This window comes from Vitis vinifera, chromosome 7, assembly GCF_030704535.1.
Source record: "Vitis vinifera cultivar Pinot Noir 40024 chromosome 7, ASM3070453v1".
Lineage (NCBI taxonomy): Eukaryota > Viridiplantae > Streptophyta > Magnoliopsida > Vitales > Vitaceae > Vitis > Vitis vinifera.
Genome location: NC_081811.1, coordinates 6,701,488 through 6,726,973, shown reverse-complemented (window position 1 = coordinate 6,726,973; position 25,486 = coordinate 6,701,488). Strand labels below are relative to the sequence as shown.

Genomic DNA, 25,486 nt, shown 5'->3' with positions numbered 1-25,486 from the left:
GTTTTAAATGTAATTATTATTATTTTTATTAAAAGAACAAATAAAAAGTATAAAAAAGCAAAAAAAAGAAAAAAAAAAAAGGCTTATACATCACCTAAATTCTTGGGTTACCGGTTATCGAAACGGCGACGTTTAAGTGAAACGCTGCGTTTTGATCGGAAAAATACATTTTAAATTTTTTTGTGCGTACAGCGTATCCTGCACGGCATCCTTAAAACGTCGTCGTTTTCATTAGATATAATCCAGAAATTTGCACTTTGAGAGGTGATGAAGCTCTTTCTTTCTGTCTCGTTTGGAAAAATGAATGTCAAAACCACACTCCTTGAACCCTAGCTCCCACTTTCTCGAGAAAATTCCACCTGCACATTCCCAGGAAAGGCATAAAAAATGCCGTCACTAATCTCCCAGGGCAAAATCCACCGCTTAGAGCTGGAAAACTTCAAGTCCTACAAGGGATTCCAGACCATCGGTCCATTCTATGACTTCACGGCGATTATTGGTCCAAACGGCGCGGGAAAGTCCAATCTCATGGACGCCATAAGCTTTGTTCTCGGTGTTCGTACGGGCCAGCTTCGCGGAGCACAATTGAAGGACTTGATCTACGCCTTTGACGACAAAGAGAAGGAACAAAAGGGTCGAAGGGCTTTTGTGAGGCTTGTGTACCAGCTGGGTAATGGGTCGGAGCTCCAATTCACACGGGCCATCACCAGTTCCGGCGGCAGTGAGTACCGAATCGATGGAAAAATGGTTTCGTGGGATGAGTATAATGGGAAACTGAAGTCGCTGGGGATTCTCGTCAAAGCGCGGAATTTTCTTGTTTTTCAGGTAATTTTTTTTGTAGTTTTTGGTTGGTGAGAAAAATGGAGGGAAAGTGAGGATTGATTATGGATAAGATGAATACATGAACCGAGGGTTGTATCCTGTTGTGCCAAATTGGATTTGGGTTGGAATTCCCACCATATGGAATTTGAAAATCTCTCCTTTTATTTTTGGCATTAGCCTGAAGCTCCTTTTATCTTTGTCTATTAAAAAAGAAAAAAATGAAGGTGGAAGGTAGCACCAGGTTTAGGGGTATTAAAGCATTGTTCTATGGTTAAAATAACAAATAAATGAGACTGATTAGCACTTATCCTCACTAATATTTATTATTATTATTATTGTTGTTGTTGTTGTTGTTGTTATTATTATTACCGTTTTTGTGTTGTATAATAAGAACCTACAGCTTGTGTTGTATTAGAAGAAATTAAGTAAATTTCCTATAGAAAGAAGGATAAGAAATCCTAAGAAAAATGAAAACATGTGCAAGAGTATAAAATGAGAAAAAGCAAGACTAAAGTTCTTGCAATAGAAAGCCTTTGGCTTCCTACTCCCTAAGGAAACAAAGCATCAAAAGACTCAGGGGCATCAGATCCCCAACAAAATCAACAACAGAGGAGGCTTCTCTCTTGGTGAACCTATTTGTGTCTTGATCATTTGATCTAGGCTTCCATGAGAATGAATAACTTCATCTAAAATTTGTGTGATTGATTAGTAAGGGGCTAGTGGTTGGGTTATAATGTTAGTGGTTCATATAGTCTTATTCTAGCTCTAGCAATGAAGTTAAAGGCCTTAAAAATGATCTAAAATTGGGGAATGAAGAGATTTTTAGGAAAGTTGCAACAAAAAATTCTAAGGTCTTAAATTATATCAGCGTTTGGAATTTTGAGGAGAGAGAAGCAATCCTTTTAGTTGGAGAAACAGAGGTTAGAAGGGTTGGCTTTCATGTTGTTTGAGGCAATTTCTGGATTAAAAATAAAATTTGAGAAAATTGAGTTGATATTGATTGGGGGAGTTGCTAATTTAGAGGGGTTTACTTTTGTGTTGAGTTCTAGGGTGGAGAATCTACTCACTATGTATGCCTCCCTTTGGAAGCTCTTCACCAAACATCAAGGATGTGGGATGTGGAAAAGATATATATATATATATATATATATATATATATATATATATATATATTTTTGACAAGTAAAGGGATTGTATTAAAAAACCACCAAAGTAGCGGCTTAAATTTACAAGAAAGAAAACACCCCTCACACCCTAGCTGAACACCAAGGCCAGACGAGCAACCCAACCCACACCCTTAATGGGTTGCCACCCAACCAACAAAATCAACTAAGGCCAAGGGACCATCTTTTATAGACAATTTTGTCTCCGACCAAAGAAAATAAACAAAAGAAAACTTAAACCTTTGAATTGACAACTCTTTTTCCTCAAAAGAAACTTTGTTCCTTGCCTTCCAAACTATCCAAAAAAGACACAAACGACTTGCTCTCCAAACACCCTTCCTCTTCTTTCCCACAAAAGTCCCATTCCACCCCAAAAGCGTCTCCTTAATAGTGGCTGGCAATACCCACTGCACCCCGAACATAGAGTAAAGCAACGCCCAAAGAGTTCTTGCCTTTTCACAGTGGAGGAGAATGTGATCTATCGATTCTTCGTGCCTTTGACAAAGGTAACATCTGTTCGCTAGAGCCCATCCTCTCTTTTGAAGTTGATCCAAGGTAAGGGCCTTCCCTCAAGTTGCTTCCCACCCAAAAAAACTCACTCTAGGCTGCACTGAGACTTTCCATATAGCCGACGAAGGGAAGGAGGCTGGATGGCCTGATACTAATGATTTGTAAAGAGACTTAACTGAAAACTTCCCACATTTAGTCTCTCTCCAAATCACCCTATCATCCATTGCTTGCTAAATTCGCTTCCCGTTTAAGGCCATAAAAAAATCTGCAAACCTCATCCAACTCCCAATCATTAAACAATCTAGAAAAAAGCGGCCTCCAACTTCCCCCACATCTTTGACCTAAACATCCTTGAAAACAGCCAGAGCAAATAAGGAAGGAAAAGAAACACAAAGAGGTTCATCCCCACACCAAATATCTTTCCAAAACTTTACCCTTTGCCCATTCCCCACAACAAAAAATAGCCTACTTCTTACAACATCCCATTCCTTCCTAAGAGTTTTCCACAACCCCACACCATACCCCCCCTTGCTTCCTTTGAACTCCAACCCCCTTGCTCCTCCCCATACTTTCCCCTAATTACTTGATTCCAAAAAGCCTCTCTCTCAATAGCAAATCTCCAACTCCATTTATACAAAAGAGCCTTATTGAGGATAGAAAGACTCTTTACCCCCAACCCCCCATTACACTTCTCAAGGCAAACCAAACCCCACATAACAAGATGAGGCTTCCTCTCAAGAGCCCCACCTCCCCACAAAAAATCCCTCTGAATTCGCTTTAACCTCAATCTGACTTTTCTGGGCATAGAGACCATAGACATACTCACTAGAGTACTTCGAATCAAAGTGATCCTACCTCCTTTGGAAATGTATTGGCTCTTCCATCTAGCCAATTTTTTCCTCATTCTCTCCTCTACTCCCTCCCAAACAGCCAACGATCTATGAGGCACACCTAATGGTAATCCCAAATAAGTGGTCGGAAGACTTCCAACCTTACATCCAATAGTTGCAACCAATTCCTTTGCATTTTCCACACTACCCACCGGAATAAGCTCACTTTTGTCTAAATTAATTCTCAAATTCCTCTGTGGAGAAGATATTTTAGAGAACACTTATTGTGTGGAAGATACAATACCTCTCAAAAGGAAGGAAGCTTACTTTGATTAAAAGCACGTTGCCTAGCCTTTCAATCTAGTTCATGTTTCAATTTGTCATTTCATAGGAGCTTTAAGCTAGATCACATCTAAAGAGACTTCCTATGTGTGTGGGAGTGTTTTAAAAAATGCTTTATCTGGTAATTGATTTATTACTTGCTTGGACAAAAAGGATGGATGCATTGATATTAGAAATTTATCCGCCTTAAATAAGACCTTAACAAATGGAGCTAGAGATTTGCAATTGAGAGAGAGTCCTTGTGAAAACATGTCATGGTGAGAAAGTTTGGGAAAGATGAAGGGGGATGGTATTCGAGGGATGTAAGGGATGGCTTATGGGTAAAGGGGTGTGAAAGGCAAATAGAAACGGGTGGAGGCCTTTACAAGTAGGTTTCGCTTCACAGTTGGCAATGACAAAAGGGTAAAATTTTGGACAGATTGATGGTGTAGAGACATGTCTTCAGAAGAGTATTTCGTAATGTTATTCTCAATAACTGTCGGCAAAGATGACTGGGTGGTAGAGGCATGAGAGTAGGTTGGAAAGGGGGGAAAATGGAGTCCATGCTTTTCAAAGCAGTTCCATGATTGGGAGCAAGGACAAAAATGTTGATTATTATTAGTAATTTTTCAAAGAAACATTGCATGTCGTAGTTTACTGATAGGATAAATGTGTTAGAAATATCTTATGATCGATTTTTTTTTTCCTATTTTATTAGGATTTACTCGAATATTTTGATTTTTGGGTAATTTTATTGGGATTTTGGGCGATTTTATCCCTTTTGAAGGTTTTTTTGGGCTAGTCAATGCGAGCTTGAATAGTCAATTTGGTCAAATTGGGCTTAAAATGGAAAAGGCAAAGATGAGGATTCAAACCTTGGCCTCTAGAATGCACACGAGGGTGCTTAACCAATTATGCTACTTGGCCATTTATGATATAAGTGGATATAATTATATTTATACCTTATTTGTCCCTTTAAACTAAATTAAATTATTTTATTTTTCAGATTCCATTTAATATATTATTCAAAATATAAAAAATATGGTAATAATCTTATTAATGAGTAAACAGAACTTAGATGATTCCAGGGTTTCAGAGTGCGCATTTTCTTGATAAACTATTAGATTCTTGAAATTACATTGCTGCCACCTCATTATCTTGTGAAATGAGTATTTATTGATTTGGCAAGAATCTAGTTAGAGATGCCGGTTTCTTCCCCTGGAGGTAGGTGTTGGTTCGGTGTTGAGTTGAAGACGTTTGAGATTAGCATAGAAGAGCACAAAGGAAAAGTGCATGGGAAGATCTGTGAAAGAGGCCCTAAGTTTTCTTCATGAATCAAATTTGGAGGGAAAAGTCCGTCCCTACTGTTAGAAGGGGTTGAGTCATGCTGTGGGCTAAAGGAAAGAATTCCTTTCAGGAAGTTTTGGTCGGAAGGAAATAGAGATTACGGTCTGGAGCTCCATAGGAATAGAGCAGGAAGATTCTTGTTTTGCGTTGTAAGAGATGCAGAGGACAAGAGATTCTCCTTGGCTTTTCTTGAAGGAAGAGGGCTTGTAGGAGGCTGGACAATTCTCGCTAGTAAGCTGAGAAGCTTGGGAGTCTTTCCCCGTTGGAAAGCCACACTCCCGCTCAAGCTTCCCCTAGCAGTAGTGTAAACAGAGACTCTTCTTCTCTGCGGGATTGTCCCGCGCCTCGTGATGTCGTTTGGATAGAAATTGAGAAAGAAACGCTCGATAGAAATGAGGAGTTGCTGGGTAGGTGTCTTGTGGGCTTTTGGGAGGGAGACTTTGACCGCCTCCCTGACCTCGCTTCCTTTGGGTCGTGGGCAAAAAACTCCTAGTTCTTGGAAGGGAACCTCTGGCTGTCAAATGTGAGAGAAAATCTGCTGCTTCTGGAGTTTGAATTTGCGGACGAAGCAAAGAGGGTGTATAATTCAGGAGTGAGACACTTCAGAGGAAGAAGTTTCTGCCTAGAAAAATGGAAGCCTTCAGTGGGATGCTTTGAGGGAGATAGAGGGGGCGCGCGCCTTGTTTGGGTTAGAATTTTAAGCCTCCCTCTGCATCTTTGGGGAAGAAGTCTCTTTAGAAAGTTTGGAGACTCTTGCGGGAGGTTTGTGGCTGTGGATGAAAACACAGTCGAACGTCGGAACCTTAAGTGGGCCAGAATCCTCGTTGAAACCAGAGGGTGGAAGCTCCCAAGTTTGCTGCAGGTAGTAGCTGGTCCCTTTTGCTTCGTTGTGCAGCTCTGGTGGGAAGACGAGGCCTGCATCTCCACTGTGCTCCCTTCCCATGGGGCCGGTGCTTGGAAGCTCGAGGAAGACGAGGTGGCCCCGTCACGCGCCAAGGGGAGCGTGCTCCCAGCCCTCCCCCTCAGTCTCTCTGCAGCCAGAAAAGCTGCCCCCGCCAGTCTTGGGAAGTCGTGCCCCTGCCTCGGACATGACTGGTGCAGCAACCCCCCCTTCCCATGCCTGCGACGTGGATACAGGCGAGCGTATGGACGCCATGGCCCATTCGGGCTTGGCCTGTGCTAACTCTTTTGGGCCTGGGCTTGGGAAGGCCCAAGTCTCAGCCACTTTGGGAGCTTTTAATCTCCTCGGCCCAGCCTCTTCAATAGATTTAAGGCATGGAAGCCCCAACTGCTCGCCGCGCCGGAGGAGAGGAGCCCCCGCTCCTTCTCCTGCCCCTGCTCCATCTCCCGTCACCTTCAGGACCCCCTAGAGGGAAACGTCGCCCCAATTGGAAGCGCCGCCGCCTGTAAATGAGTCTTTCCCCCCGGTCAAAGCTCACAATCCTCAAGGTACGCTCTCTTTACCTCCGATCTCCCCGAGAGGGGAGTCCTCTTCTTCTACTCCTTTCTGGGATACGGGGTTTGAGAGGGAAAGGGGATCTTGCCCTGGTTTGTTGGAATCGACGCTTAGAGAGGTGGAAGCGACACCGATGAAGGATGGGTCGACAGTGGTCCTGAACTCTGATATGGAAAAAGACATGGCGAAACAGAGAGACCTATTGGCTGCTCCTCCGTGCGTAGAAGGATGGTCAGAAGAGGAGCTTTCCAAACTATTCCACTTCAGTAAAGTCGTGGGAATGCCTGTTGAAGGGCATGAAGTCGAAACCTGGCCCTGCTCAAGAAATTGAAGCTGAGGACTGGAAGTAACACCCTTAGCAAGAGAAGGAAGAAGAAAAAATCTTGCACCACCCGCTTCGAAAGATAGTTAAAAAGATTGGAATGCTCTGTTAGCTATGAGGGGACATCAGGGATAACTAAAAAATCAGGCCAGAGCTCCAGGGCTTTGATTCCAGTTGATTAATGAGAATTAAAATTCTCTGCTGGAATGTCTGAGGGCTTAATGATTTTGAGAAAGAAAGCTAATAAAGGGAGTGGTGAGGAATCAAAAACCAGATTTGGTTTGCCTTTTAGAGACAAAGGTGAAAGAGATGTCTCTGCAAATGGTAAAAAGTGTGGGTGTAGGAAGATTTCTTAATTGGGTGTCAGTGGACGCTAGGGGTGTGGCAGGAGGCCTCCTTCTCTTTTGGGATAACAGAGTCTTGGAGAATTTGGAGGTTGAAAGCAAGGGGTACTCCATCTCTGTTCGATTTAGAGACTGCGCTGATGGCTTCTCTTAGATTTTCTCTGAAGTGTACGGGCCAGTGATTGGCAGCGAAAAGGAAGATTTTTGGGAGGAGCTTGGAGCCATCCGTGGCCTCTGGGATGACCCTTGGTGCTTAGGAGGGGACTTTAACTCTGTAAGATTCCTTGAGAAAAGAAGGAATGCCCATAGCCTCACAGCTGAAATGAGGAGATTTTCAAAGGTGATAGGGGAGCTGGGGCTGAGGGATTCTCCACTGACTGGAGGTCTTTTCACTTGGATAGGGGGTTTGAACTCTCAAGTTGCCTCTAGGTTAGACTGTTTCTTGATTTCGGACCAACGGGAGGACCACTTTTCTACCATCACACACTCTACTCTACCTTGTATGGTCTCCGATCACAACCCCATAGTCCTAGAAGCTGGAGGTTTCTCTTCAGGAAAAAGCCCCTTCCGTTTTAAAAATATGTGGCTAAAAATAGATGGTTTTGTTGAAATAATGCCAAAGTTAGGACTTTAATTTAGGAATAAAAAAGGAGAGATCATTTAGGATATTTCCTTATGATTTAGTTTCCTAATTTTAGGAGAGAATTAAGCTAGATTGATTGTTTCTTATTCAGTCATTTATGTATATATATGTGTATGGTGTGTACCGATTCATTATCAATAAAGGAGTTCAGAAATTCTTCATGGTATCAGAGCCAGTTTTCTGAAACCCTAATCCCTTCTGGCCACCTCTTATTCAGGCCATCACTCATTCCGGCCAAATCTTTCTGGCCATATCTCAATCCGATCATCTCTCTCTCTCTCTCATTCCGGCCATCAGTCCCTGTTCTCAGAGCCAAGGGAGAAAACACTTTCCAGTCAGTCGAATAGTCGTCAGAAAACACTCACCGCCGGCAACTTTTCCGGCGAATTTTTCTGGCGAACTTTCCGGCGACGGTTTTTTTCTACACCGCAAGGAGCGCCTAGAGGAGATCTCCAATTTGTCCCAAAGCACCGGAACCAGAAACCCATCCACGCGCCGCCCACGCGCGTTTTTCCGGCCGGCGACTGCATCTCACGCGCCGGCGCGTGAGGGCGCGTGAGCCACTTTCCGGCGACGCGCTTCCTCCTCCAGGCTCGCCTGACGCCGACCAGCCACCCTTCCTACCTGTTTGTGCAATCCGAGCCCTGCACGTGCCTCTTTTGGGGTTCTTTTGCTTCCGCGGGCCCTCTGATCAGATTTTCCGGCGTCCTTCGGCTATTTTTTCTCAACTCCAGTCCCTGCACGTGCCTTGAAAAGTGTTCTTCTACCTTTCCGGTCCATGAAAAAATACGGAATGGCATCATCACAAGTATCCAGCGTCACGTCACCAGAATCAGGGGGCAGATCTGAAATTCCAAACCTTGGTGGCAATGATTCCTCTCCTATTCTCATCACAGGACACAAATTAAATGGCCATAACTATTTACAGTGGTCACAATCTGTGTTGCTGTTCATTTGCGGTAAAGGAAAGGATGAGTACCTCATTGGAGAAGCAGTCATGCCAGAAACTACAGAACCGGGTTTCAGGAAGTGGAAGATTGAAAACAGCATGATCATGTCATGGCTTATCAATTCCATGAACAATGACATAGGCGAAAATTTCTTGCTGTTTGGGACTGCAAAGGACATATGGGATGCAGCCAAAGAAACTTACTCAAGTTCTGAAAATACTTCAGAACTGTTTCAGGTTGAATCAGCTCTACATGACTTCCGCCAAGGAGAGCAGTCAGTTACTCAGTATTCCAACACACTCACAAGGTATTGGCAGCAACTTGACTTATTTGAGACTCACTCATGGAAATGTTCGGATGATGCAGCAACATACAGGCAAATTGTGGAACAAAAGAGACTGTTCAAGTTCTTCCTAGGACTAAACAGGGAATTGGATGATGTTAGAGGCCGAATCATGGGCATTAAACCCCTGCCAAGTCTCAGGGAGGCTTTTTCAGAGGTTAGACGTGAAGAAAGTAGAAAGAAAGTGATGATGGGATCAAAAGAGCAACCTGCCCCAACATTGGATGCCTCTGCCCTTGCGGCTCGGTCATTTAATAGTAGTGGTGGAGATCGTCAGAAACGGGATAGGCCTTGGTGTGATTATTGTAAGAAACCAGGCCATTATAAGGAGACTTGCTGGAAGCTTTATGGCAAACCTGCTGATTGGAAACCAAAGCCACGGTTTGACAGAGATGGCAGAGCACACGTGGCTGCCAACTCTGAGAGCACCTCTGTTCCCGAGCCGAGTCCATTCAACAAAGAGCAGATGGAGATGCTACAGAAATTATTAAGCCAAGTTGGCAGTGGCAGTACTACCGGTGTAGCCTTCACTGCTAATCGAGGAGGAATGAGGCCGTGGATAGTAGACACAGGTGCTTCTGATCACATGACAGGAGATGCTGCCATTCTTCAAAATTACAAGCCAAGTAATGGTCATTCATCCGTCCATATTGCTGATGGTTCAAAGTCAAAAATTGCCGGGACAGGTTCTATAAAACTTACTAAAGACTTATATCTTGACTCTGTTCTCCATGTTCCAAACTTGGATTGCAATCTTTTGTCCATTAGCAAATTGGCTCATGATCTCCAATGTGTTACTAAATTCTATCCAAACTTGTGTGTTTTTCAGGACTTGAAATCGGGGAAGATGATTGGCAGTGCTGAACTGTGTTCCGGGCTCTACCTCCTTTCATGTGGCCAATTCTCCAACCAAGTCTCTCAAGCAAGTTGCGTACAGTCTCAAAGTATGTCAGAGTCTTTCAATTCTGTGTCAAATTCTAAGGTCAATAAAGATAGTGAGATTATAATGTTACACTATCGCCTTGGTCATCCTAGCTTTGTTTACCTTGCAAAATTGTTTCCCAGATTATTTATCAATAAAAATCCAGCATCTTATCACTGTGAAATTTGTCAGTTTGCAAAGCATACTCGAACAGTATATCCTCAAATCCCATACAAACCTTCGACTGTTTTCTCTCTAGTACATAGTGATGTGTGGGGTCCCTCCCGGATAAAAAATATTTCTGGCACTCGATGGTTTGTGACATTCGTTGATGATCATACTCGGGTAACATGGGTTTTCCTTATGAAAGAAAAGTCAGAGGTCGGGCACATTTTTCAAACCTTCAATCGTATGGTTCAAAATCAATTCAATTCCAAAATACAAGTCCTCAAGTCAGATAATGCAAAGGAATACTTTACTAGTAGTCTCAGTACTTATCTTCAAAATCATGGCATTATCCACATAAGTTCTTGCGTTGACACCCCACAACAAAATGGGGTGGCCGAACGCAAGAATAGACATCTCTTGGAGGTTGCCCGGTGCCTTATGTTTTCCTCTAATGTTCCAAACTATTTCTGGGGGGAAGCTATTCTCACAGCTACCTATTTGATTAACCGTATGCCATCCAGAGTGCTTACCTTTCAATCCCCACGTCAACTTTTCTTAAAACAGTTTCCTCACACCCATGCCGCCTCTTCTGATTTACCACTCAAAGTATTTGGTTGTACGGCATTCGTTCATGTGTATCCTCAAAATCGTAGCAAATTTGCTCCTCGAGCAAATAAGTGCATTTTTCTAGGGTATTCTCCAACCCAAAAAGGGTACAAATGCTATTCTCCAACCAACAAAAGATTTTACACCACCATGGACGTCTCTTTCTTTGAACATGTCTTCTTCTATCCCAAATCTCATGTTCAGGGGGAGAGCATGAATGAACATCAAGTTTGGGAGTCTTTTCTTGATGGTGTACCTTCTTTTCACTCAGAGTCACCAAATCCTTCCCAATTCGCGCCCACTGAGTTGTCCACACCCATGCCGCCATCAGTTCAGCCAGCCCAGCACACAAATGTTCCTTCTCCCGTGACCATCCAGTCTCCCATGCCTATTCAACCTATAGCCCCACAACTTGCTAATGAGAACTTACAAGTTTACATCAGGAGGAGGAAAAGACAGGAATTAGAGCACGGATCACAGTCAACATGTGGCCAATATATTGACTCCAATTCAAGTCTTCCTGAAGAGAACATAGGTGAGGATAGGGCTGGAGAGGTGTTAATTCCCAGCATTGATGATTCTACTTTGCCAATTGCATTGAGGAAGGGTGTTAGGAGATGTACAGATCATCCAATTGGGAATTATGTTACGTATGAAGGGTTATCACCATCTTACAGAGCATTTGCTACTTCTCTTGATGATACTCAGGTTCCCAACACAATACAAGAGGCATTAAAAATTTCAGAATGGAAGAAGGCAGTACAAGATGAGATTGATGCACTTGAGAAGAATGGGACGTGGACTATCACAGATTTGCCGGTTGGGAAGAGGCCTGTGGGGTGCAAGTGGATTTTCACCATAAAATACAAAGCAGATGGATCAGTCGAAAGATTCAAGGCTCGTTTGGTAGCTAGAGGGTTTACACAATCCTATGGGATAGACTATCAGGAGACTTTTGCTCCTGTTGCAAAACTGAACACTATCAGGATCCTTCTCTCATTGGCTGTCAATCAAGATTGGTGCTTGCAACAACTGGACATAAAAAATGCGTTTCTAAATGGGGACCTAGAAGAGGAAGTCTACATGGAAATACCACCTGGTTTCGAAGAAAGTATGGCAAAGAATCAGGTTTGCAAACTCCAAAAATCATTGTACGGCCTTAAACAATCTCCTCGAGCCTGGTTTGATAGATTCACAAAAGCAGTCCTGAAGCTGGGCTACAAACAAGGTCAGGCTGATCATACTCTATTTGTCAAGAAATCTCATGCCGGGAAATTGGCCATATTGATAGTCTATGTCGATGATATTATTCTATCTGGAAATGATATGGGGGAGTTACAGAATTTGAAGAAGTATTTGTCAGAAGAGTTTGAAGTTAAAGACCTTGGAAATTTGAAATATTTCCTTGGTATGGAAGTGGCTAGATCAAGGAAAGGAATCGTAGTCTCTCAAAGAAAATACATACTCGATCTTCTTAAGGAGACCGGTATGCTTGGATGCAAACCAATTGATACTCCTATGGATAGTCAGAAGAAACTTGGTATCGAGAAAGAAAGTACACCGGTAGACAGGGGGAGATATCAGCGGCTTGTCGGGCGCTTGATTTATCTCTCACACACTCGGCCAGATATTGGCTTTGCAGTGAGTGCTGTAAGTCAATTCATGCACAGCCCCACTGAGGAACACATGGAAGCAGTCTACAGGATTCTTAGATATTTAAAAATGACACCAGGGAAAGGCCTATTCTTCAGAAAGACAGAGAACCGTGACACTGAAGTATACTCAGATGCGGATTGGGCAGGAAACATCATTGACAGGCGGTCCACTTCCGGATATTGTTCTTTTGTCTGGGGAAATCTTGTTACCTGGAGGAGTAAGAAGCAATCAGTTGTAGCCAGAAGTAGTGCAGAAGCTGAGTACAGAGCTCTTGCACAGGGAATCTGTGAAGGGATTTGGATAAAAAGGGTTCTTAGTGAACTGGGACAAACGAGTTCATCTCCAATTCTGATGATGTGTGATAATCAGGCAGCTATAAGCATAGCAAAGAACCCCGTGCATCATGACAGGACCAAGCATGTTGAGATTGACAGACACTTTATCACAGAGAAGGTGACTAGTGAGACGGTCAAATTAAACTATGTTCCTACCAAGCACCAAACCGCAGACATCCTCACCAAAGCTTTACCTAGGCCTAACTTCGAAGACTTAACTTGCAAGCTGGGATTATATGATATATATTCTCCAGCTTGAGGGGGAGTGTTGAAATAATGCCAAAGTTAGGACTTTAATTTAGGAATAAAAAAGGAGAGATCATTTAGGATATTTCCTTATGATTTAGTTTCCTAATTTTAGGAGAGAATTAAGCTAGATTGATTGTTTCTTATTCAGTCATTTGTGTATATATATGTGTATGGTGTGTACCGATTCATTATCAATAAAGGAGTTCAGAAATTCTTCAGGTTTCAAAGACCTAATAAGAAGCTGGTGGAATGGGTATTCTGTCAAAGGCTATAGCAACCACTACATTGCTGAGAAATTCAAAGCGCTTAAGAAGGACTTGAAAATCTGGAACAAGGAGGTGGTAGGCAATGTCTCTTCCAATAGAGTAGAGGCCTTCTCCTGCTTGCAGTGTTGGGAAGCCAAGGAGAATGATAACCCTCTTACTCTTGGAGATATGGAGGCTAAAAATTTGGCTATTGAGAACTATAAGAAATGGGCCCTTCTGGAAGAGACTTCTTGGAGGCAGAAGTCAAGAGAAATTTGGTTAAGAGAAGGCGACAAAAATACCAAATATTTTCACAAAATGGCCAATGCTAGGGCAAGGAGGAACTTCTTGTCTAAAATTAGAGTGAATGGGGTGACTCTCTCTTCCATTGAAGATATAAAAGATAGTTTTGCGGAACCTACCAGTCCCTCCTCTCAGAATTTGGGGATTGGAGGCCTAGTATCAATGGCCTTAATTTCAAGGAGCTGGGAGGAGTGGCCAGCAGCCTGGAAGTTATGTTCTCTGAGGAAGAAATCTTTGCAGCCCTTAGCAGCTGCTGTGGGGACAAAGCCCCAGGCCCGGATGGCTTCATAATGGCATTCTGGTTGTTTTGTTGGGACGTTGTTAAACCAGAAATTTTGGGTCTCTTCAGGGAGTTTTACCTCCATGGGACCTTCTAGAGAAGCTTAAACTCCACGTTCTTCTTGCTCATTCCCAAAAAGGAGGGGGTCGAAGACATAAGAGATTTTAGACCAATCAGCCTGGTAGGGAGTGTGTACAAACTGCTGGCCAAAGTCCTAGATAATAGGTTGAAATCAATGATGGGGGAGGTGATTTTTGATTCTCAGCAAGCTTTCGTCCAAGGGAGACAGATTCTGGACGCCGTTCTTATTGCTAACGAAACCCTTAATTCTAGATTGAAAGACAACAAGCCGGGCCTCCTTCTTAAGATGGACATCGAGAAAGCTTTTGACCATGTCAATTGGGACTTTCTCATGGAGGTGATGCCCAAGATGGGATTTGGGCATAGATGGATTAATTGGATGAAATGGTGCTGCTCTACGACAACCTTCTCGATCCTCATCAATGGGAGCCCTTCGGGCTTCTTTCGTAGCTCTAGGGGATCGAGACAGGGGGGCTCTCTTTCCCCCTATCTCTTCCTTTTTGCCATGGAAGCCCTTAGCCAACTGTTGTCTTGTGCAAGAAATGAGGGCTTTATTTCTGGCTTCAGAGTGGGAGGAAGAGGAAGAGAGGGGCTGATCGTGTCCCATCTCTTGTTTGCCTATGACACCTTGATTTTCTGTGACGCCGAAGCAGATCAGTTGCAATATCTTAGCTGGACCTTCATGTGGTTTGAGGCGATTTCAGGATTAAAAGTCAATCTGAGCAAAACTGAGGCCTTTCCAATGGGGGAAGGCATTCCTATGGAGATCCTCGCCTCGGTCCTGGGATGTAAGATATGGAGTTTTCCTACTACTTGGGTCTCCCCCTTGGAGCCCCCTACAAATCCACCAGGGTGTAGGATGCAGTGGAAGAAAGATTTAAGAAAATGTTGTCTCTCTGAAAAAGGCAATACCTCTCCAAAGGTGGCCGTCTTACCTTGTTAAAAAGCACCCTCTCTAGCCTCCCAACCTACTTCCTTTCTCTATTTGTGATCCTTAAAAGGGTGTGTGCAAGGCTTGAAAAGATCCAAAGGGATTTCTTATGGGGCGGTGGTGCCTTAGAGAACAAACCTCACTTAGTAAGTTGGAAGGTTATTTGTGCTACTAAAAAGGATGGAGGCTTGGGCATTCGCACTCTAGCTATTTTTAACAAAGCCCTTCTTGGGAAGTGGTTGTGGAGATTTGCTAATGAGAATGAGTCCCTATGGAAGCAAATTATCTCTAGTAAGTATGACCTTCAAGATGGGGGATGGTGCTCCAAAGGTGTAAGAGATCGATATGGGGTGGGGGTTTGGAAGGCCATCAGAAATGGTTGGGAGAACTTCCGATCTCACTCCCGCTTCATTGTAGGGGATGGCACTAGAGTGAAGTTTTGAAAGGACTTGTGGTGTGAAAATCATTCTTTGGAAGAAGCTTTCCCCACCTTGTTTAATCTCTCCATCAACAAAGAAAGCTGGGTTGCTGAGGCTTGGGAGGAAGACAGAGTTGGGGGTAGCTGGGGGCCTCGTTTTAATAGACACCTTAATGATTGGGAGGTGGGAGAAGTTGAAAGCTTGTTATGCAAGCTCCTTTCTATGACCATTAGAAGAGGTGTGGATGATTCGCTCCGGTGGAAAGAGAACAAGAATGAAACCTTTTTAGTTAAATCATTTTATAGCTCTCTCTCAAGGGGCATCAAACCCCCCTTCCCGGCCAGAACTATTTGGACGCCTTGGGTCCCAATTAGAGCTTGCTTTTTTGGTTGGGAGGCGGCTTGGAGCAAGATGCTCACCACTGACCGTCTGAAGAGATTTGGTTGGAGCATTCCCAACAGGTGCTTTTTGTGTAAAAATGAGGAGGAAACCATCGATCACCTTCTTTTGTTTTGTGAGAAGGCCAGAATGTTATGGCTTTTGATTTTCTCCCTTTTTGGGGTGCAATGGGTGATGCACTCCTCTGTGAAAAGGAACCTCCTGGGTTGGCATGGTTCTCAAGTTGGTTTCCAAGTAAGGAAACTAATTCTCACAAGAACCTAAGAATTTCATACCGTGTTGTAAGGAATGACTCTGCTCTCTTGCTTGCCAAGGGGGAGTAAAAAGACTTAACCGAAAAGTTTCCGTTCTTTGTATCCAATCACACCATAATATCATCAGTGCCAAACAAATGGAGTGGTCATACAACCTCCCAAAAAAGACATCTACCTCCTTCGACTTCCAATCATGGAATTTTTGTAATTGCCTAATAAACTTAGGGCCCTACTTACCACCGTCCTAGGCACCAACCACCCAAACATCTTTTGAAGAGCCTATAGAATATGGATCCAGAAACGAATTCCTCAATGGCATGTCCCCACACCACTTATCCTTCCAAAATTTCACCTTGTTCTCGGAACCAACCTCAAAGCTTGTTTTATTTTTGAAAGCCTCTGAACTACCTCTGATTGCCATCCACACCCCCACTCCGTACCTCTCTCTCACTTCTTTAGTGCACCATCCCGCTTGTTCTTGCCCATATTTGCCTATAATAACTCTTTTTCAAAGAGGATCCTTTCACTCGCAAATCTCCAAGACCATTTTCCCAAAAGAGCCTTCTTAAAGATGGATAAGTTTTTGATGCCCAAGCCCTGTTTCTGTTTTTTCAAGTAAAAAATAAATCAATTCACCAGATGTGGTTTTTTTTTGCTTCTTTTTTTTATCAGAAACAAAAGATGTATTAATTAATGATAAAAAAAACATAAGAAAGATGATAAATCCTTCCCATGAAATACAAACCCGATCAAAACATCCAAGAAAACATTCGCTTTAGAAGGAGATTTGTACAAAAAGAATAAATTGACTATATAAAAAATACAACTCCAAAAGCTTAGCTCAACTCCTCAGTAGGTAAACCCAACCCTAAGGTTTACATACCGAGAGCTCAATGTGGCTTTTGAACCAAAGCTACTTTCAAAGCAAGTCTCTTTGAATCTTTTTTAGTCTAACATCTACCCTTTTAGGGATGACCAAAAGGAACATGCAATATATTGGCAAGCTGAATAGGTACTCTTTATCAGTGTTCACCTTCCATCTTTTAATAGATATTATCTCTTTCACAAAGCAAGCCTTTTTGCAAATGTTCTTCCACCTCTTCCCAAACCCTAGAGGACTTGTAAGGGGCTCCCAATGGGAGGCCTAAATATCCAAAGAGATGTTAATAGATGTTACAATGTTGGAACTCCTCGGTAATCAATATCCAAAGAGATGTGGGAATTTCCACAACTCACACTGATGACTGATTTCTCCCTATCCTCAATATCCTGTCATTGCTTTTTTAACAAATAAACTTCAGGGTTGTTTGCATAGCTTCTCAACCCCCCTACCTACCAAACCAGATGGTTTGTGAATATCCCACTCCTTGATCGCATGACACAATGATCTGGATAGATTTATAGTCTTCCTAACTGAAGTAGATCATTTTGTTTTTACCTTTCTGTTAGTCACCATCCTAGCAAAGGCCTGGTTTTTTTGGGGGAATTTTGAAATTTCAAATAAGAAAGGCTTGGGGAGAGGCAGAATGGAAATCAACTTTGGAAGCATTTTGTTACCCATTTGAGTTTGTTTCTGATTTGTTTACTCTATTGGCTTTTGCTTGGCATTTTGGAAAGAAGTCAGATAGATATTTTGATGGGAAAAGTTCAGTTCTTTGATTAACATCAAACCTGAAAAAATTTCATTAGTGTATATCAAGATGAATAAGTCTTACTTGGGAATGCAGATTGCTGGGACTTTTTTAATGAACTACTATTTGTAAAAAATGCTGGAATTTGTGAACATTAATGTTACTTAGCTTCGTTTGCCCTTTTGTCATCTTGGATGCACTGTGTATGCGTTTTGTCTGGCCCTTTGTTGGGTGCTTTTAATAAAATTGATCTTTTGCCCATAAAAAAAATGTTAGGTTTGGGGCTTCTAGCCTTCTAGTTTTAGAAGTTAGATCAATCAAAACATTGCAGTTTGAGAAGAGCATACAGACTGAAAAAAATTAAGAAAAAACAAATCTAAATTTGATATTAGATGAATAACTTGCATCATCACATTGTTTGAAGTGTTGGGGAATACTTGAATTTTTTACTGCACATGTGTTGGTATATAGTTCTTATTTGAAGTGTGATACAAATTAAAGCAATGTATTATTTGAGTTGTCTCAAGTAGTGGTAAAATATTGTGTAAGTTGGTTGATCAAATGATTGATGGAAGAAACTTATTTTGGTGACATGAAGATTGTGTTTAATCAGAGTGACATCATAAGAACCAAAAACCCAAAAAAATACATGTAAACAAACTTTACAACCTTTTGTCATTCATTTAAATGTCCTCAAGAGAAAATCACCCCACCCTTCCTTATGGCTCTCCATAGGCTTCAGCTGTAAGCATTCCTACCTTCACTATAATGCTCCCCTTCCATTTTTACGCACTTTCCCACTATCTCCTTTCTCTAAAAACTATCACATGCAATAGCAAATCTACAAGCCACGTACCCGTAACCATTTGTTTAGAGTAATCAATGGACTTTTCTGAAAACAATCAGCCATCTTGAGAGAGATCGCGACGGTGAGGAGGGAGAAGATAGTGCAGTGAATCGAAGAAGAAGGAAGGAGAGTAGTTTCGTAGTGGAGTCCAAGGTGTTTGAGATCGTATTAGAAGAAAGAAAAGGAAAACTCCAAGTAATCATTGTGGAGAAGAAGAGAAGGGTCTCGTCATGGGTCCGACTGGGACCGGAGAGCCTAGGGTTCTTCATGGAGGGTTTAAACCATTGCATTAAGGACGAGAAAGAGGGAATATGGGGAAGGGGGTGGAAGGAAAAGGGGAGATCGTACTCCCTGATACGAGGTATCAACAGAGCGGGGTGGTTTCTCCGGTTAGGGGTTGTAGATTCAGAAAAGGAAGAGTTTCAATATATTCATTCTGAAAGGCAGAGGGGACAAAGGGGGATGGGTGACTATGGCAGAGAAACTACTACAAATGGAATGAGCTTTGGGCAGAAAAGCAAATAAGCAGGAAGCAAGGGTCGTGGAGAAATCTGCCTTGGAGAGATCGTATGCGGAAGTAGTGAAGAGACCAAGTTGGAGGGTTAATAATTCAGTCAGAGTGAAGGTTAGAAGGGAGGAAACACTCAGAAATCTGCGGAAATTGGAACATTGCATTGTTGTGAGTTGGAAATCTAGTGCAGTAGGAGGAGAGGACTTGGAGAAATTGGGGAGATTATTGGCAAACTCTTGGGGGTTGAAAGAAAAATTAGGGCTGGCAAGATTGGAGAAGAATAAGGTCTTGCTGGAGTTTGAAGCTCTGGAAGAAGCAAGACGTGTTCTATCCTCAGGGAAACGATTGTTGGGAGGGCTCCAGTTGGGGCTGGAACATTGTAACCCTAGGACCGGCTACTGGGTAGAGGAGGAGTTAAGAAATGAAGTCTGGGTCAAAATCGTTGGACTCCTAATCTCGTTGTGGAATCCGACGATTTTGAGAAGAGTGGGGGAAGAGTGTGGGGGTTTCGTTGCAATCGATCCTCAGACGGAGACGTTGGGGGAGCTTCAGTGGGCTCAAATCTTGGTAAAAACGAAAGGAGATATTATGCCGAGTGTGTTGGAGATCAAAGTTGAGGAGGTCATCTACTACCTTACTCTTTGGTGGGAGCTCAGACCGGTGCTGAGGAAGAACTTGGTGGATTGTGGTGAAGCGTTTGGGCGAAAAAGTGGTGAGGTTAGGGGTGAAGCCGATTCACGCACGGGGTTGCTCGTGGAGGAAGAGTCGGAGAGCACGAGGCTCGAGACGCTGACTCTGCCAGCTGAAATGATGGGTGTGCAGGAGAGTGGGTTGGGCCGAGAGGCGTCTGTAAACCGGGTCCAAGACTCGGCGATTCGGGACTGGGCCTCCCCCGATGCGTTGGTGCTTGGGCCTCCTGCGTTAGGCCCGACTGTGGGCTCAAAAGATGCGAGGAGGGCTGGTGGGCCTATCTTGCGAAATACATCTTTGGGCTTAAAGTTAAAAGAAGTGGTGGTTGTCGCAGATGGGCCAGAGGCAGGCCCATCGACTAGGTGGCGGGCTGAAGTGGTGGACTGCCCAAAGCTGGTTGCGTTTGTTGGCCTGGAAAGGGCCAACCTAGTCACGCCCCTAGCCCAAGCATTTAGCAGAGGCCCTCAGGAGAAGGCCCGTCTTCTGGACTGCAATATTACCAGAAGTGTGAACTTCTCAGAGATGGAGCCCCTAGTTGCCTGGGAAACTGAGGACTTCAGGAAGCAACAATCGAAAGTTAGCTACTTAGCGACAGATTGAGCTGTCGAAGAGGAAGCTCTGAGGTATGGGTCGGTTTTATATTCTAGGGGAAAAAGGGCTTTGGGGGCTTCTCATCTTAATTTTATTTCTTTTGATCGGGCTCCGGAGGGGGAGTTTTACGATCGTTCTGGGGTTATAGGGGAGGAATTCCGAAGTGAGAACACAATGTGGTTGACAGCGGAGGAGGGGTCTAATGAGGATGGTAATGGCTGCTGGGACTTGGGAGGAGCTAATAGAATCAGCGATAAGGCCAGGGGTGCAGAGGGGGATTGTGGCATGCCCGAACCCTAAGTTGTGAGAAACGAGAATGAGGAAAAATGGGAGGAAAGTAGCCTGGCAAAGTTCAGCCACTTTCTGGGGTTCCCGACGGAGGGATTGGAAAAGGAAATCCTGAGCTTCTTGATTAAAATCAGAAAGAGACGGGAGATGATGCACAACAAAGAGCTTCTGGAGAAGTCAAAGTTCGAAAGGGAGTTAAAGAGGTTGGAGTGCTCTGTAAATTATGAGGGGGGAAATAAGCAGAAAGGCCTGTCATTGGGCACAGGGAGTCCAATCGCAGTAGTCCAATGAAGCTAAAGGTTCTGAGTTGGAATGTGAGGGGAGCAAACGATAGCTCCAAAAGGAAAATTATCAAGACTTTCATAAGGAATCAGAAGGTTGATTTACTATGTATCCAAGAGACAGAAATTCAACCTATGTCGGAGGGTGTTGTGAGAAGTTTAGGCTCGAGGAGATTTTTAGATTGGAGAGCTCTGGATGCGGAGGGGGTTGCGGGAGGTATCCTGATCTGCTGGGACAAAAGGTCGCTGGACATTTTGGATTGGGAGGAGGGCCAATTCTCGTTATCCTGCAGGTTCAGGAATGTAGAAGATGGGACTGTCTAGGTGTTCATGGGAGTTTATGGTCCGTTCACCAAAGTGGAAAGGGAATGTTTGTGGGAAGAATTTGGGGCGATTAGAGGTCTTTGGGAAGACCCCTGGTGCCTAGAGGGGGATTTTAACATCACCTTCCTCCAAAGGGAAAAGAGCAGTCAGAGGAGAATAACTTCAGAGATGAGGAGATTTGCTAAGATTGTTGATGAATTAGGGCTGGTGGATCTTCCGTTACAGGGGGGAGAGTTCACCTGGAGTGGGGTTCCTAATAACTAGTCCTGGGCTAGACTGGACAAGTTTCTTGTGTCCTCTAGCTGGTTAGATCATTTCAGTGGAGTGTTCCAAAGCAGGCTGCCCTGGCCTGTTTCTGATCACTTCCCAGTCCTTCTTGTGGGGGGTGGGATAAGAAGAGGTCCCTCTCCTTTCAGGTTCGAAAACATGTGGCTCAAGGTTGAGGGCTTCAAAGACCTTATTCGAAGTTGGTGGCGGGGGATGGAGGTCAGGGGTAGTGCTAGTTTTAGACTGGCTGTTAAGATGAAGGTAATCAAACAGAACTTGAAAGTATGGAATAGAGAGGTGTTTGGGAGGCTGGACTGTAACAAATGTTTAGCTCTACAACAAGTGGATTTTTGGGACCGGGTGGAAAGTGAGAGAAGTTTGACAGTGGAGGAAACAGAGTTAAAAAAGGAAGTAAAAGAGCTAGAGGAAATTCATTGGAGACAACTTTCAAGGGAGGTCTGGCTAAGGGAAAGGGACAGAAATACGGGCTTTTTCCATCGTATGGAAAATGCCCATCGTAGAAACAACTCCCTAGTCAGAGTTAAGATTAATGGGGAGTGGCTCTCAAAGGAGCAGGAAGTGAGGGAAGGAGTTGCTAATGCTTTCCAATAGTCGCTTTCAGAAAATACGAGATGGAAGGCGGATATTGGGAGGCTTCAGCTAGATCAGATTAGTCAGCAAGAAGTGGAGAATCTGGAGATTCCTTTTTCAGAGGCTGAGGTCCATTCGGCCTTGATGGAGATGAATGGGGACAAAGCCCCTAGGCCAGATGACTTTACTGTGGCCTTTTGGCAAAGCTGTTGGGACTTCGCTAAAGAGAGATTATGGAAATGTTTAAGGAATTCCACGAGCATAGTTCTTTTCTTAAGAGTCTCAATAACACTTTCTTGGTCTTGATTCCTAAGAAAGGTGGGGCTGAGGACCTGGGAGACTTTAAACCTATTAGCCTTTTGGGGGGGCTTTATAAATTGTTGGCTAAAGTGCTAGCTAATAGGCTCAAGAAAGTGGTAGGAAAGGTGGTTTCCCCTGCCCGGAATGCCTTTGTGATGGGAAGACAAATTCTTGATGCTTCCTTAATTGTAAATGAGGTGATAGACTCATGGTAGAAAAGAAAAGAGAAGGGACTCATCTGCAAATTGGATATAGAGAAAGCTTATGACAGCATTAACTGATAGTTTTTGTTGAAGGCATTGCAAAAAATGGGCTTTGGGTCAAAGTGGTTGGGGTGGATGTGGAGTTGCTTATTGTCAGCCAAATTTTCAGTACTGGTTAATGGGGTTCCAGCTGGCTTTTTCCCAAGTTCTAAGGGGCTTAGATAAGGAGATCCCCTATCTCCTTACCTCTTTGTGATGGGAATGGAAGTGTTGGATGTTCTCATTAGGAGAGCTGTTGAGGGGGGATTTGTGTCAGGATGTAGCATTTGGGGTGGTAGAAGATCCCCTATGAACATCTCCCATTTATTCTTTGCTGATGATACAATTGTGTTATGTGAGGCTAACAAAGTGCACCTAACTCATTTAAGTTGGATCCTATTCTGGTTTGAAGCTGCTTCAGGTCTAAGGATTAACTTGGCCAAAAGTGAAATCATCTCAATTGGTGAGGTGGATGAGGTTGAAGAGTTGGTAGTGGAGTTAGGATGTAGGGTGGGATCCTTGCCCTCTCAATACTTGGGGCTGCCCTTAGGGGCTACTAATAGGGCTACATCTGTGTGGGATGGGGTGGAAGAGAGAGTGAGGAGGAGACTTGCGCTTTGGAAACGGCAGTATATTTCCAAAGGGGGGAGAATTACCCTCATAAAAAGCACTTTGGCTAGCATGCTAATCTATCAAATGTCTCTTTTTCGGATGCCCAAGATTGTTGCTAGAAGGTTAGAGAAAGTGCAAAGGGACTTCCTGGGGCATGGGGGATGGGAAACTTGGAGGGGAAAACCCATCTAGTTAAATGGGAGGTGGTTTGTACGAATAAGAATAAGGGGGGGCTAGGCCTAAGGAAGCTAGCCCTGTTGAACAAAGCCTTGCTAAGTAAGTGGATATGGAGGTATGCTTGTGAAAAAGACAGTCTTTGGAAACAAGTAATCATGACGAAGTATGGGCAAGAGGGTCTTGGATGGAGGACAAAGAAGGCCAATGGGGCGGTTGGAGTAGGGGTTTGGAAGGAGATCTTGAAAGAATTTGCTTGGTGCTGGGATAATATGACGTTCTTAGTTGGGAAGGGTACCAAAATCAGATTCTGGACAGATATTTGGTGTACTGGTACAACGCCGTCCCATTGTTTCCCCCACTTCTTTGTCATGGCTGCTCATGGGAATGCAACGGTGGAGGAAATGTGGGACCAAAATTCTGGTCAAGGAGGTTGGAATCTAATTTTTTTGAGGGACTTTAATGATTGGGAGTTGGATATGGTAGGGGATTTGATCTATGTTTTGAGGGGTCATAGGCCTTCTTTGGAGGAAGACTCGGTTTTTTGGAAAGGAGGAAGAAATGGACAGTTCAAGATCAAGGAAGCGCATAGCTTGTTGGCGAATCCTAATGACACTGCTTTCCCTTCAAGGTGTATCTGGGTGGATAGAGTTCCACCCAAAGTCACTTTTTTCTCTTGGGAGGCGACGTGGGGGAAGGTGCTTACTCTTGATAGGCTCCAGAAAAGAGGGTTACAACTCCTAAATTGCTGTTTTTTGTGTGGTTGTGAAGAAGAAAATGTAAATTATATTCTTATACACTGTATAGTGGTCAGAGTCCTATGGGATATTGTTCTTGGGTTAGTAGATGTTAAGTGGGTTTTTCCAGAAACTATAAGGGAAGTCTTAATTAGTTGGAGGGGCCCTTTTGTGGGGAAGAAAAGGAAAAAGGTTTGGAAATCCATCCCGTTGTGTATTTTTTGGACGGTTTGGAAGGAGAGGAATAGATTAGCCTTTAGAGGGGGTGTGTTGAATATCCAGAAACTCAAGAATTTTTTTTGTTTGTAATTTATGGAGCTGGGCTAGATTGTATATAGGTGAGGAGTCTCTCTCCCTTATAGGCTTTTTGGAGTGGTTAGCATCCACTTAAGGGGTGGTGAGTCTCTTTTGGTTTTTTGTTTTAGAGGCCTTAGCCGCCTTGTATACCACCTGTATGCTGTGACTTTTTGCCTCTTCTTTAATGAATTTCTGGTTTACTTGTCAAAAATAAAAAAATAAAAAAATAAAAAAATCTTAGTAGATGAATTTTCTTTTCAAATAGCCCATCTCCTGTAGAACATCTCTGAGTTTTTAAAAATCCAATGCTCGCCTTTCTTGGAATGAAGAAATTTGATAAGAAATAAATTGACAGGCTAGAGTATGCTTTTATTTTTTTTTATTTTTAACAATGTTAGCTTTCCTCCTTTGGAGAGATGCTGTCATTTCCATGAAGCCAATCTTTTCTTCAACTTTTCCTCAGCTGAATCCCACACTGATGAAGACTTGAACTGTGCACCCAACTATATACCCAGTTTACTTGGTGGGAAAGCTACCTTTCCCATTCCAACACATTGGTTCCATTAGAATGTGATTTGCTTGTTTTCACTAGCTTTACAATGACTACATTGTTCGCCATCATCCACCTCTCCTCATAAGGAGATCAATGGTTATGATCTTTCTCCACATTGTTTCTGTGACAAAAAAGCAGGTCTTCAATGGTGCTCATGTAACCCAAACGTCTTCAGCACAAAACAATTCTGAATTCCATAAGGAGTTATTAGAAGTTTTCGCTTGAAATTTTTCCTTCACATTAAATTGTCCTCCCCTGTGGCTTGTAAACTCATACCATGAATGAGGTCCCACCTTTCCTATGCTTTCTGAAACAAAAAAACAATTATTGAGCTCACAGTGTTTTTTTTTTTTTGGGAATTTTCCTTATCATGTATTTTTTTTTCCCTTTTTCCTCTTTCTTATCCTCTCTTGCATGATATCAAAAGGAAGCATAGCGTATTCTAACATGCATGTGGGCATTTTCTAGCATTCAATTCAATTCAATTCAAACTGAACCAAATTATTCATTACAAACATGCCGTTTTATTACTTTGTACACTTTGTTGGCATTTGCTCTAAACTGTGAAGTCTTCTCTGCAGTAAGATCATGGTATGGGCATCAAGTATTGAACATTTTTCTATGTTGAGTGATTGTCTCTCTCTCTCTTTC

The 25,486-nt window shown here is 43.1% G+C and overlaps 1 protein-coding gene across 1 annotated transcript in view; it reads left to right on the top strand.

The window, feature by feature from the left end:
* Positions 1-224: 224 nt before the first annotated feature.
* LOC100263447 (structural maintenance of chromosomes protein 1) overlaps positions 225-25,486 on the top strand; it is a 58,315-nt gene continuing 33,053 nt past the window's right edge. Inside the window, exon 1 of the mRNA XM_059737965.1 lies at positions 225-825. Within this exon, the coding sequence (XP_059593948.1) occupies positions 388-825 (438 nt within the window). The 5' untranslated portion in view covers positions 225-387. The remainder of the gene's footprint in view (positions 826-25,486) is intronic.